At 42.4% G+C, this 13,701-nt stretch overlaps 1 protein-coding gene across 7 annotated transcripts in view; it reads right to left on the minus strand.

Moving 5' to 3' along the window:
* Positions 1 to 13,701, minus strand: part of cacna1a (calcium channel, voltage-dependent, P/Q type, alpha 1A subunit) — a 132,006-nt gene that overhangs the window by 31,583 nt on the left and 86,722 nt on the right. For all 7 annotated transcript variants that reach the window (XM_031899455.1, XM_031899453.1, XM_031899456.1 and 4 more), the window contains 2 exons: positions 10,515 to 10,598; positions 2,141 to 2,257 (listed from right to left, as the gene is read on the minus strand). In XM_031899455.1, coding sequence (XP_031755315.1) covers positions 2,141 to 2,257; positions 10,515 to 10,598 — 201 coding nt within the window. The remainder of the gene's footprint in view (positions 1 to 2,140; positions 2,258 to 10,514; positions 10,599 to 13,701) is intronic.

A 13,701-nucleotide genomic window follows, 5' to 3' on the forward strand; every position in this document is an offset into this window, starting at 1 on the left:
GATCAACAAACAGCCAGAACTCACAATGACTTAGTTCCATCTATGTTCTAGTGTTCTCCAAACTCCCAAGATCAACAAACAGTCAGAACTCACAATGACTTATTCCATCTATGTTCTAGTGTTCTCCAAACTCCCAAGATCAACAAACAGTCAGAACTCACAATGACTTAGTTCTATCTATGTTCTAGTGTTCTCCAAACTCCCAAGACCAACAAACAGTCAGAACTCACAATGACTTAGTTCCATCTATGTTCTAGTGTTCTCCAAACTCCCAAGACCAACAAACAGCCAGAACTCACAATGATTTAGTTGTATCTATGTTCTAGAGTTCTCCAAACTCCCAAGATCAACAAACAGCCAGAACTCACAATGATTTAGTTCCATCTATGTTCTAGTGTTCTCCAAACTCCCAAGATCAACAAACAGCCAGAACTCACAATGATTTACTTCCATCTATGTTCTAGTGTTCTCCAAACTCCCAAGACCAACAAACAGCCAGAACTCACAATGATTTAGTTGTATCTATGTTCTAGAGTTCTCCAAACTCCCAAGATCAACAAACAGCCAGAACTCACAATGACTTACTTCCATCTATGTTCTAGTGTTCTCCAAACTCCCAAGACCAACAAACAGCCAGAACTCACAATGATTTAGTTGTATCTATGTTCTAGAGTTCTCCAAGCTCCCAAGATCAACAAACAGCCAGAACTCACAATGATTTACTTCCATCTATGTTCTAGTGTTCTCCAAACTCCCAAGATCAACAAACAGTCAGAACTCACAATGACTTAGTTCTATCTATGTTCTAGTGTTCTCCAAACTCCCAAGACCAACAAACAGTCAGAACTAACAACGACTTAGTCCCATCTATGTTCTAGTGTTCTCCAAACTCCCAAGACCAACAAACAGCCAGAACTCACAATGATTTAGTTGTATCTATGTTCTAGAGTTCTCCAAACTCCCAAGATCAACAAACAGCCAGAACTCACAACGACTTAGTCCCATCTATGTTCTAGTGTTCTCCAAACTCCCAAGACCAACAAACAGCCAGAACTCACAATGATTTAGTTGTATCTATGTTCTAGAGTTCTCCAAACTCCCAAGATCAACAAACAGCCAGAACTAACAATGATTTAGTTCCATCTATGTTCTAGTGTTCTCCAAACTCCCAAGATCAACAAACAGCCAGAACTCACAATGATTTACTTCCATCTATGTTCTAGTGTTCTCCAAACTCCCAAGACCAACAAACAGCCAGAACTCACAATGATTTAGTTGTATCTATGTTCTAGAGTTCTCCAAACTCCCAAGATCAACAAACAGCCAGAACTCACAATTATTTAGTTCCATCTATGTTCTAGTGTTCTCCAAACTCACAATGATCTTCACCCGATCTCCCCACCTATGGGTGGGCGATATCGGGGAAAATGTAGGCTAATTATAATGGTGGCAATGGGGCAGTCGGTTCAGGGACTGCATCAACGAGCCGATGCGGTCCCCGATCTGACTAAATCTTTTAACCTGCCCAATTGATATCTGGCCAATATCGGTCAGGCATGCCGCTCGTTCCTGCCCCTACACGGGCCGATAAGCTGCCAAATCTGTCCAAGGGACCAATATCGGCAGCTACAATCGGCCCGTGTATGGCCACCTTTAGTTCCATCTATGTTCTAGTGCTCTCCAAACTTCCAAGAATCAGAAAGCCTGGCTTACCCTCTGCAGTCTACTAATCTATCGAACGTCCAGGATCCAGAGAGACTGCAAACATATCAGAAATACAAATACTGTATATATATATATATATATCTATTAATTCAAGGAACTAGATCCTTCAAACTGATCTTTAATTAGAGGAAAAACCCAATATCTAAGATTCAACAGTGTATCTCTTACTCAGAAATCAAGACCAACTGAACTAGTTGCATGTAAATAAATTAAGAAATAAACAGTCACTCAGTATTCCAACAGGCACCCAACAAATCCTGACAGAACTATATACCACACCCCCCTGGAACAATGGACACCAAGGAAAGTCCCATTCTTGCTAGGCGAAACAGTTGCATACAGAGAATATACCTAAGCAGTTGATTTATAAGGCTTAACAGAACGATACCAGAGTAGGCACAACAATGAAACTGACCTTGAAGGACTGGACGAAGGTCCACAGTAGAATACGAATGGTGTATCCCTGCCGCAGGAGTTTAATAAGTCGGGCAGCTCGAAACAGACGGAGGAAGCTGAGGTTGATGATGCTGTCCTAAAAGGCATAAGATATGGTAGGGTATACAGGGAAGAGAGTGAAAGGAAAACGATGAGAGTTAGTAAGGTCAGATAAAGGACCAGCTTCTCGACTTAGACATAAATAAAATTATCACTAGAAAAACCAGATCCTGCAAAATGAAGGCAAGAACCGGATTTTCTGCTTTCTGCCCCAAACATGTCCTTCCATAGTGGGTCGGCGCTGTGGAACTGTGGAAGTCTGGTCAGGCAGAAGTGCAGTGGAACTAATGTAATAATTTTATTTATATATAAAAGTGTCATTGTATTACAGGACCCCTGGTTTAGGTGGGACAGAAGAACGGCTGATAGAGATAAAGCCTTGTGAATCCCTCCACCCCGGCTAAGGTGCTTCATTTTATCTGTTCAGGAGACAAGAATCAAACCAAATGCACTGTATTCGGAACAAGCAGCAGTAATTTGTTAGACGTGTTGGCACATGCATAGCGTGGAGACCCCGCCCCCTGACAATTAATTGTGCATAATTAATGATTGAATTAATGGGATCAGGAGGCATGTTGCTTTGCACAGCTATTTTTATGAACCTCTAACACCCACAGAATAAATAGAAGTTTTTGCACCAAGGTCCCTCGGCCACCAACCCAACTGCCAATCGCTCTAAAGTAACTGTCCCCCAAATGACTATGGCTGCCGACACTACTGTGCAGCTCTGTGGCATTGGAGGTGGAATGGGGGTGTAGGGGCAAGCAACAGTGATATAAAAACTACAAATCTAACAGTGGGAGCTTTACTTCCCCTTTAAATCATAAAACATCATCGTATTTTTTTGCACAGTCCTATTAAATTTCTCGCTAGCATATGGGGGCAAAAAGACTTAATAATACTAAAAGCTTTTAGCTGACACGATCTCCAAGGTGTCTGTTTTGTACAGTGGCCAAAAGTGGAATTAGAGAATCTTTAATTAATGCCACTGACGTTATTCATTTTCATATATGGACCTAAAACAGTAAATGACTTTACCACATTGTTGTTAGGATAACTTCAAACTTTTAAACCATTACTATTATGGATAAAATCCATTTTACTGTATAATAATAATTACCAGTGTTCCTCAACCTTACATTTTTTTCCAGCTGCAAACAGCAACCTTCTGCTGCAAGTCACTGACAGATTATACCTTAGGGTAAAGACACACTGGGCTACTAGTAGCAGCTACTTTTTCAAGGCTACTAAGGGCTCTGGCACACGGGGGAGATTAGTCGCCCGCGACAAAACTCACTGTTCACGGGCGACTAATCTCCCCGAGTTGCCATGACCCGCCATCCCGCCGGCGAACATGTAAGTCGCCGGCGGGATGGCACATGCGGCAGCACGATTTCCCGAAATCGCCGAAAAAGACTTGCATGTCGACTTACATGTTCGCTGGCGGGATGGCGGGTCATGGCAACTCGGGGAAATTAGTCGCCCGCGAACAGGGAGTTTTGTCGCGGGCGACTAATCTCCCCCGTGTGCCAGAGCCCTAAACCCCAGAAAATCCCCTGCCATAGACAATAGTGAGAACTGCCCCTGCTAAAACACACGCAGAGACAATTATCAGTAAATGATCAGCATTGTCTTTTTTAGTAGCCACGACAAGTAGCTGCTACTAGTACAGTAGCTCTGTGTGTCTTCACCCTAACTGCAGTGTCTGGCCCATCAGGATACCAGAATTACTCCCGGTGGGCCCAGGTGTTAGTGGTCAGCATTTTGCCTTATACGCACGTATTTTTGCCATTGATCTTTTTTTGTATGAGAACAAAGAGGAGAAATAGAAAGGAGGCTAGATGATAGGTAAAGAGATTAGATTAGGATCATAAGGAAGCTGGGTAAGGAAGAAAAACACGTGGAGAGTGGGACTATGGTCTAAAACGTCCGGTGGGCCCCTGGCATCCCAGGCTGATACTCTCTAACAGGCTCAGCAAATCGCAATGCACTATTGGCAAACAGCATAGCTGAGCTGTTAGCAGCAGGAAAAAACAATCATTATAGGGTTATCTGAAAAAATGCTATGCTGGGCTATGTCTGGGCTTTATAAAACTCTAGTAAAGCCAAAGGGTTGTCACTAGAAAGAGGGATACAGAGAGGAATAACTGGGTTAGGAAAAACTGCTATCCCAGAAGCTGCTAGTGTTTGGCTTGGGCAAGGCAACATGCAGAGCAAGAGGCACATACAAAGGGTGGCATGCAATGTTCTCAAGAGATTGGAGGGGGAAAGGAAATCATATATAAAAGCAGAAGATATAACGTGTACAACAAATACACTTGGAAAGGAATAAAGAACAGAACAAGAGTAATAGGTTTGATAAAAAAAAAAAAAGTAGGAATCTAGTAGCGGTATCTCTAAAGGTGGCCATATACAGACAGATTTAAGCTGCCAATTCAGGTCTTTCAGACCATTTCGGTGGTTTATCAGGGATACCTGACAGACCTTTCTGACTTGTTCCGATGGGTCCTATTCCTGTTGTTGTAAATCGATCGGTCAAATGATTGGATTACTCCGAACTTGGTGGAAAGATCCGCTCATTTGGCAACCTCACCAAACGAGCCAGTCTTATAGTCTAAGGCCACCTTTAGTCAACTTGACATGATGGGTGGCTTCTGCAGTTTAATGGCTGAAATGAAGAAGCCACTCAGACAAGTGGTCATATGTTTTATTACTCTGTACGTCCAGTTGACTTAAGGTGGCCATACATTATAAGATCTTTTCCTGATATGCCCACCTAAGGAGGGCGATAAGGGCTGAAATGAAGAAGCCACTCAGACAAGTGGTCATATGTTTTATTACTCTGTACGTCCAGTTGACTTAAGGTGGTTGTACATTATAAGATCTTTTCCTGATATGCCCACCTAAGGAGGGCGATAAGGGCTGAAATGAAGAAGCCACTCAGACAAGTGGTCAAATGTTTTATTACTCTGTACGTCAAGTTGGCTTAAGGTGGCCATACATTATAAGATCTTTTCCTGATATGCCCACCTAAGGAGGGCCATAAGGGGCTAATTCAATTGTTTGGCCCTATACCGGGCTAATTCAATTGTGCAGTCTAAAGGACACGAATTGGCAGCTTAAATCTGCCCCTGTATGGCCACCTTTAGACATACCACTACAAAATGAAGATGGGTAGGATGGATGCAAGTCATGGAAAGAGGTGTAGGGTTGGACTGGGATGCAAGAGAATGTGTATGAGAGTATAATAGATAAGGAGATTATAAATAGATCATAGAATGGATGTAGAGAGTATATGGACATGAAGCAAGATTATATGCGTAGGAGAAGACCACATTAGGGACCTGAAGGACAGAATATGATTCTGGGTAGGATATGAAAAGAAGGTTTGATGAGAAAGACAACAGAAGACAGTAACAGTGTGTGATTAAAGACAATCAGAAACATAAAAAGTCATTGGTTAGGTGGGTGAAGAAGGGAAACTGAGGTGGCCGATAAATATCTCCAGGTGTACAGAGGTATTACAGCAGGGAGTGTGGGAAGCTGGGAGCTCAGTGCACAGCCTCTGACATGCAGCGAGTAATGTTTATGCATTAGGTCATAAATTACAAACCAACCGGGTTCTGCGATGCAGTTGTAGATGGAGGAGATTAGGAGATTGTGGCAAGAATTGCGTGTGGGATCAGGTAAGGGTTGTTGGAGAGGAGGAAGGAAGGAGTAGGGAGTGGGGGTGTAGTTGGCATGAAGACATAGACCAGTTTCATGGATGGACACATGAGATTCATAGTGCATTTTGGATGAGTAATTTTTTGCCGAGGGCCCATAATATCAGAGAGACAGAGAGAGAGAAAGAAAGAAAGAGAGAAAGACATGAAAAAGACAAGGCAGAGATACAGTTATCATAACAGAGGAGAGAGAGTCTCGTGGACATTGTACCACCCACACAGAGCGCTGTTTTCTCTTTTATTCAGGATAACAAATGAATATCAAATATCCACCCACACCTATAAGTCACTAAGCACATAGAAACCCACACTGTATCAGGCACACCCAACACATCTGTGTTACACACTACCATGCTCTCCACAAAGGCATTACAATTTTATGGACATTTGTTACAATGGTGCCCCCTCAATGTACTGCACAATCCACTGAGATGGCACCTACACACCAATATTACAGCTACAAATACATTTGTTGGTTCAAGAATAAAATGTTAAATGGCAGAGGGAATTATTTACGATGTAAACAGTCATTTAGAAATAAAACGTGGCCCTCGGATAGGACCCAGCAGTATCTTAAGTTGCCCAGCATGTCTTCCTTCTTTGCCAAAATAGGGTTTAAAGCAGACAAAAACACAGGCAGGCAAAGGTCTGAACTAGTATAGTAGAATGGTCAGTGAGACACAATCAAAGGTGGTGGCATAGGATCAAGAATGAAGGCCAGGCTGGGGCCATCTAGAGAAAGGGAAACTACACAAATAGGATAGTGTTAATTGTGGTAAAGAAGCACAGAGTGGGAGGCAAGCTGGTATTTACAGTCAACTAACTGATTGCATAAGTAGTGGGTGGAAACAATTAGATCAGCTCGTTTGCTTGGTTTAAAAGAAGAAACAAAAAGAAAAAAGAGACAACCATAAAGGGAAAGAGCAAGAGTTTCGTTCCAATCCCAAGAAACACCCCCAAGGGCAATGGCACACAGGGCTACAGCAGGAAACAAAGTGAATCGCCAGTGGGAAGGCACATGTGGCATTTAGTTTCCTGTGCAGTTTTGCCATGGGTAATTTTCATTATCACCGGTGGGAAAGCATTTAGGGGAGATTTGTTGCCCGCGGTAGCCCAGATTTAACCACAGGAAACAACCTTACTATGCCCAAAACCTCAAGGTCAGGCAAGGCAGGTCATACAGTGTAGCAAAGCAAAGTCTGAGTTTTCCCAAGTGAGTCACAGTGGTCGCTGGTCCATGTGGCCAAGCCAGTAAAGACCTCAAACCCAAAAGGCATGGTATAGGGCAGTGATCCCCAAACAGTGGCTCACAGTTGCTCCCCAACCCCTTGGATGTTGCTCCCAGTGGCCTCAAAGTAGGTGCTTCTTTTTGAATTCCTGGCTTGGAGGCAAATTAGAGACTTATATAGGCTGCCAGGCCACATAGGGGCTACCAAATAGCCATCACAGCCCTTATTTGGCACCCCCAGGAACTTTTTCCTAAGAGATAGTTCTGGGGCTCAGCGCGTAATGTCCATTACTGGGGAGTTGTTGAGGGCAGTAAATTATGTCTTCATGTCTTTATTGGTGTAATATGAATGTTTTTACCTACAAACTACCCTTAAGCAGTCACTTCCAAGCTCTGTTGAGAGTAAGGATAGTGGTAGTTCCTCTGGTGAAGGCTAAAGATTACAGATCTCTGCTCTCTCTGTCCAGAGTCCTTTAACAGTTTGTGTTCCCCAATCACATTGCCTTTAACATGTACAACCCTTAGGTTGCTTCAAGGGGAGCTTTGGTTCTTCAAGTCTAAAGAAGGAGCCTTGTTTTTTCTTCCATGTGATAAAGATGCTCCTCTGCCTATAATCCCCTCTAATGTACTTGTACAGAGTAATCATGTCCCCTCGCAAGCGCATTTTCTCCAGAGAATACAGCACCAACCTTGACATTCTTTCCTCATAGTCTCATTCTTCTGTTCTGTGTACCTGCACATCTCTGTGTTCCTTTCAGTCTATTAATATCCTGGGACCTAAAACTGCACTGCATTCTCAAGGTGAGGCCTTACCAAGGATCAATAAATGGGCAACATTAGGTTTTCATCCCTCAAGTCAATGCCTCTTTTTCAAGGGCGGAAAGCTCCAAATTACAGGAAGGTCTTCTCCCATAGACTCCATTTTTACTCATACCCACATTAGACTTTCTGACTGTTACCCAACTGACTGCCCTGCACCCTGCTGCATTCTCCTCCCCCTGCACTACCTGTCCCAGCAAGGTGTTGCTCAGGGAGCAAGAGACTCCTCTCAACATTGTCAATCGATGCCCTTTCCTTCAAGTTGCTAAGTGACTAAAGGTTGCCAAGAGAGTGGATCTTCTTCCGATATCAACAGCAACAAAAAGCAAAGGCACTCAGGGCTACAAGGGAACAACCCTTTAAAAATTTATTGCGGAGGTGCAACGTTTCGGAGCAAACCTAGCCCCTTTATCAAGGGGCTTGGTTTGCTCCGAAATGTTGCACCTCCGCAATAAATTTTTAAAGGGTTGTTCCCTTGTAGCCCTGAGTGCCTTTGCTTTTTGTTGCTTTGCAGTTTTGGGAGGGTGCCGATCCCTCTAGCAGTGTGCACCGGGCGTTCAAGTTTGGAGAGCCAGGGTGTGCGGAAACGGTCTCTGTTGTGCTCTTCTTCCGATATCCCCACCTACGGGTGGGCAATATCAGGCTGATTCGGTCGTTTGGCCTCAGGGCCAAATTAGAACGACGGGTATAGGCGTCTGTTGGTTCGGGGACTGCATAAACGAGCTAATGCGGTCCCCGATCCAACTAATTTTTAAACCTGCATGATCGAGATCTGCCCGATTTCAGGCCAGATGTCAGTCGGGTAGGCCCGTCTTTAGTGCCCATACACGGGCCGATAAGCTGCTGAATCTGTCTAAGGGACCCATATCGCCAGCTAGAATCGGCCCGTGTATGGCCACCTTAACAGCCAGGGCTGGATTTAAAAGTTGCGTAACCCTAGATCATAGGGCCCACTCGCACTGCCCTTCGCTCAAACCACTTCCCCCCTACCATACCTGTTTCAGCACAATTGCCTCCATTGGAGACTAAGCCAGTCCTCAGGGGTGATGGACCAATTCACGCTGGAATTTTTGTTGCCCTAGGCCGGGGCCTTTGTGGTTTGCCCTCAGATCCGTTAGGTTAGAGCCATGCAAAGTTGTGTTCCGGCTATTATGTTAGATATCCGTTCTCTCCAGCCTTTCTAGATTACTTTTTTGGCTTATTGAAAACATTTTGAACAGCCAGTCTTTTTACCCAGTTTTATTTTTATGCTGAACTGTTCTTCAAAATAACAGATAACAGAAGATACTTATCCCTGTTGCTTTGTTCAGCCACCAGCCTGTTAATAAGAAGTGTTAAAAACCTGTAGTACTAAACAGTGAGAGGGTCCCTTTAACCCATACAGAAGTGCTCTGCCGGGCATCACGAGAACAGCATCATTATTACACCAAACCAATCACACTCAGTTTTCCAACGGGCTGAATCCAATGGGAATTCCACACTTGGCACTGCAAAGCATTACACACACACCATGCAGTATGTTTTACTGCCTGTGGCAAAAAAAAAATTTAGTCAAAAATGATACATCCCACAAAGAGTCCTTTAGAACATTATCAGGGCTATGTAATAAAAGGCACTAAGTTTGCCCAGGAGCAGTAACCCCCATAGCAACCAATCAGCAGGTAGAATTTACTGGTCATCCTGGATATGGTGCATCCCTACTGGTCACCTGTGTAACAGCAAACATCTCATTGGTTACTATGGGTTACTGCTACTGGGTAACTTGGTGCCTTTTATTACATATGGGGGTATATATTTTGCAACTGGCGGCTTCAACCTCTAATCATTTTCACCAATCAGCATCTTGCACACTGTACTAACATGCCACTGTACTAATTAGATCAATTAAACAGCATCTAGAAAACTGCATCCACACTCATATTTTAATCATATTTTACTTGCAGGTCTAGTTTTAGGGAAGAGTAGCCAGTGGCCACACACGCTAAGATCCACTCGCTTTGTGACGCTGCCAAGCAAGCGGATCTTCTCCCGATATCCCCACCTACGGGTGGGCAATAGTGGGCTAATTTGGTTGTTTGGCCCTCGGGCCAAACGATCGAATTAGAAAGGCGGATGTAGACGTCTGTCGGTTTGGGGACCACATCAACGAGCTGATGCGGTCCCCGATCCAACTAATTTTCAAACCTGCCCGATCGAGATCTGCCCAAATTCCGGCCAGATGTTGGTCAGGCAGGCCCGTCAGTAGTGCCCATACACAGGCCGATAAGCTGCCGAAATGGTCTAAGGGACCGATATCGGCAGCTAGAATCAGCCCGTGTATGGCCACCTTAAGTGGCCCAGTAGGACATCACCAAACATACAACATTGTACTGATGCATCAGGCACACAAAACTTGTCTTATGTACACTGTGCTCCATTTGTATAAACTGCCAAACAAGCTCACACCATTCATTGCACTCCATACACACACACACACAGTGCCCACAATCAACTCACCAGCAAGAGCATTGCTCTGTACTTACCCAGAGCTCAGTCACTACAATATCCGTGATGCTCCCAAGAACCGTCACAAAATCAAAGATGTTCCAGGCGTCCCGGAAATAATTCTACAGGGAGACCAAGTTATTTTCGGTTACTATTTAACTTAAACAGTAATAATGAGGTGTAGGCACGTACATTCTATGCAGAATATATACAGAATATATATATATATACAGAATGCAATAAGCAACTTGCACAGCAACAGAATACTGAGCCCGTAAAGTAGAATGTTATATATTACGTAGGGGGCAGATGGTATTCAAAGACTGGGGACAGGGTACAAATAGAAGCCTTTACAGCGAAGAGCGACTTAGCAGCAGCTACTTTTTCACGGCTACTAAACCCCAGAAAATCCCCTGCCATATACAATACTGAGAATTGTCTCAGCTAAAACACACGTAGGGACAATTATCAGTAAATGATCAGCATTGTCTATTTTAGTAGCCGCTACTAGTAGCTCTGTGTGTCTTTACCCTTAAATGCAAACCTTGCCTATCTGGAACAAAACTAGCCACCTATAGGTTTTTGCAGCAGAGCATAATGTTATCTAAACAGACATATCTAGGGCACAATAAATAAATATATTCTGGGGAAGAAGCGCGCGGTTTTATTTACAGCTGAATTGCAAGGCCCCAATGGCTGGAAGTAGCAAAGCTGGTTAAAAGTGATTTGTGTAATTGGCATTTGGGGGCTTTTAAAACTGAAAAAAAAGGGTCAAGTGCAACATGCGATGTGAAATATTGAGCACTATGGACTGAGACGCAGACTGACGATCTGCTTTACTGCACCGTAATGCGGAATTGAAAGATTCATCCTTTCTGGGAGGAAAACAATACTATTGGGTTTATTTAACGTTTAAATTATTTTTATGCTATGGAGATCCAAATTACGGAAAAACCACCAATCCGGAAAACCCCAGGTCAAGAGTATTCTGGATAACAGGTTCCATACCTGTACATGTATTTTGTGTGTTAACAATGTGTACTTCCTTTGTGGGTAGGGTACAATGCAAATCTGTAACATTAGAACACAATACAAGTCCTACTGTATGTGTACAGGTATAGGACCTATTATCCAGAATGTTTGGGACCTGGGGTCTTGCGGATAAGGGGTCCCTTAAAAGTCATTTACACGTTAAACAAACCCAGTAGGATTGTTTTGCCTCCAGTAAAGATGAATTCTATCTTAGCTGGGTCAAGTATGGGTATGGGATCCCTTATCCGGAAAACCGTTATCCAGAAAGATCCGAATTACGGAAAGCCCGTCTCCCATAGACTCAATTTTAATCAATAATTCAGAATTTTGAAACTGATTTCCTTTTTCTCTGTTGAAATAAAACAGAACCTTGTAATTTATCCCAACTAAGATATAAGTACCCCTTATTGGGGCAGAACAGCCCTATTGGGTTTATTTCATGGTTAAATGATTCCCTTTTCTCTGTAATAATAAAACAGTACCTGTACTTGATCCCAACTAAGATATAATTACCCCTTATTGGGGGCAGAACATCCCTATTGGGTTTATTTAATGGTTAAATGATTCCCTTTTCTCTGTAATAATAAAACAGTACCTGTACTTGATCCCAACTAAGATATAATTACCCCTTATTGGGGGCAGAACAGCCCTATTGGGTTTATTTAATGGTTAAATGATTCCCTTTTCTCTGTAATAATAAAACAGTACCTGTACTTGATCCCAACTAAGATATAATTACCCCTTATTGGGGGCAGAACATCCCTATTGGGTTTATTTAATGGTTAAATGATTCCCTTTTCTCTGTAATAATAAAACAGTACCTGTACTTGATCCCAACTAAGATATAATTACCCCTTATTGGGGGCAGAACAGCCCTATTGGGTTTAATGGTTAAATGATTCCCTTTTCTCTGTAATAATAAAACAGTACCTGTACTTGATCCCAACTAAGATATAATTACCCCTTATTGGGGGCAGAACAGCCCTATTGGGTTTATTTAATGGTTAAATGATTCCCTTTTCTCTGTAATAATAAAACAGTACCTGTACTTGATCCCAACTAAGATATAATTACCCCTTATTGGGGCAGAACAGCCCTATTGGGTTTATTTCATGGTTAAATGATTCCCTTTTCTCTGTAATAATAAAACAGTACCCGTACTTGATCCCAACTAAGATATAATTACCCCTTATTGGGGCAGAACAGCCCTATTGGGTTTATTTAATGGTTAAATGATTCCCTTTTCTTTGTAATAATAAAACAGTACCTGTACTTGATCCCAACTAAGATATAATTACCCCTTATTGGGGCAGAACAGCCCTATTGGGTTTATTTCATGGTTAAATGATTCCCTTTTCTCTGTAATAATAAAACAGTACCTGTACTTGATCCCAACTAAGATATAATTACCCCTTATTGGGGGCAGAACAGCCCTATTGGGTTTATTTCATGGTTAAATGATTCCCTTTTCTCCGTAATAATAAAACAGTACCTGTACTTGATCCCAACTAAGATATAATTACCCCTTATTGGGGGCAGAACAGCCCTATTGGGTTTATTTAATGGTTAAATGATTCCCTTTTCTCTGTAATAATAAAACAGTACCTGTACTTGATCCCAACTAAGATATAATTACCCCTTATTGGGGGCAGAACAGCCCTATTGGGTTTATTTCATGTTTAAATGATTCCCTTTTCTCTGTAATAATAAAACAGTACCTGTACTTGATCCCAACAAAGATATAAATAATCCTTATTGGATGCAAAACAAACCTATTGGGTTTAATTAATGGGTTACTGATTTTTTTAGTAGACTTAAGGTATGGAGATCCAAATTACGGATCTGGAATACCCTTGGTCCCGAGCATTCTGGATAACGGGTCCTATACCTGTACAAGGTAATTTTTTAATTACAGAGAAAAGTGAAATTAATTAAAAAAGAGAATTATTTCATTAAACTGGAGTCTATGGGAGATGGCTTTCCCATATTTTGGAGTTTGTGTGCCTGTGACATGGAAAGGGTATAGTATTCACAGAGCAACAAGGGTAGAGCATATTAAAAATCTGATAACATGGGTAAGGCCCAGTGATATGAATAGTATACATAGGGCCTGCTTCTGGATGGTAGGCCGGACTAAGGAAGCATTACAAGGACATGCCATTTCTGTGCATAAATGTAGCTCCATTTTGGAAA

This window comes from Xenopus tropicalis, chromosome 3 (assembly GCF_000004195.4).
Source record: "Xenopus tropicalis strain Nigerian chromosome 3, UCB_Xtro_10.0, whole genome shotgun sequence".
Lineage (NCBI taxonomy): Eukaryota > Metazoa > Chordata > Amphibia > Anura > Pipidae > Xenopus > Xenopus tropicalis.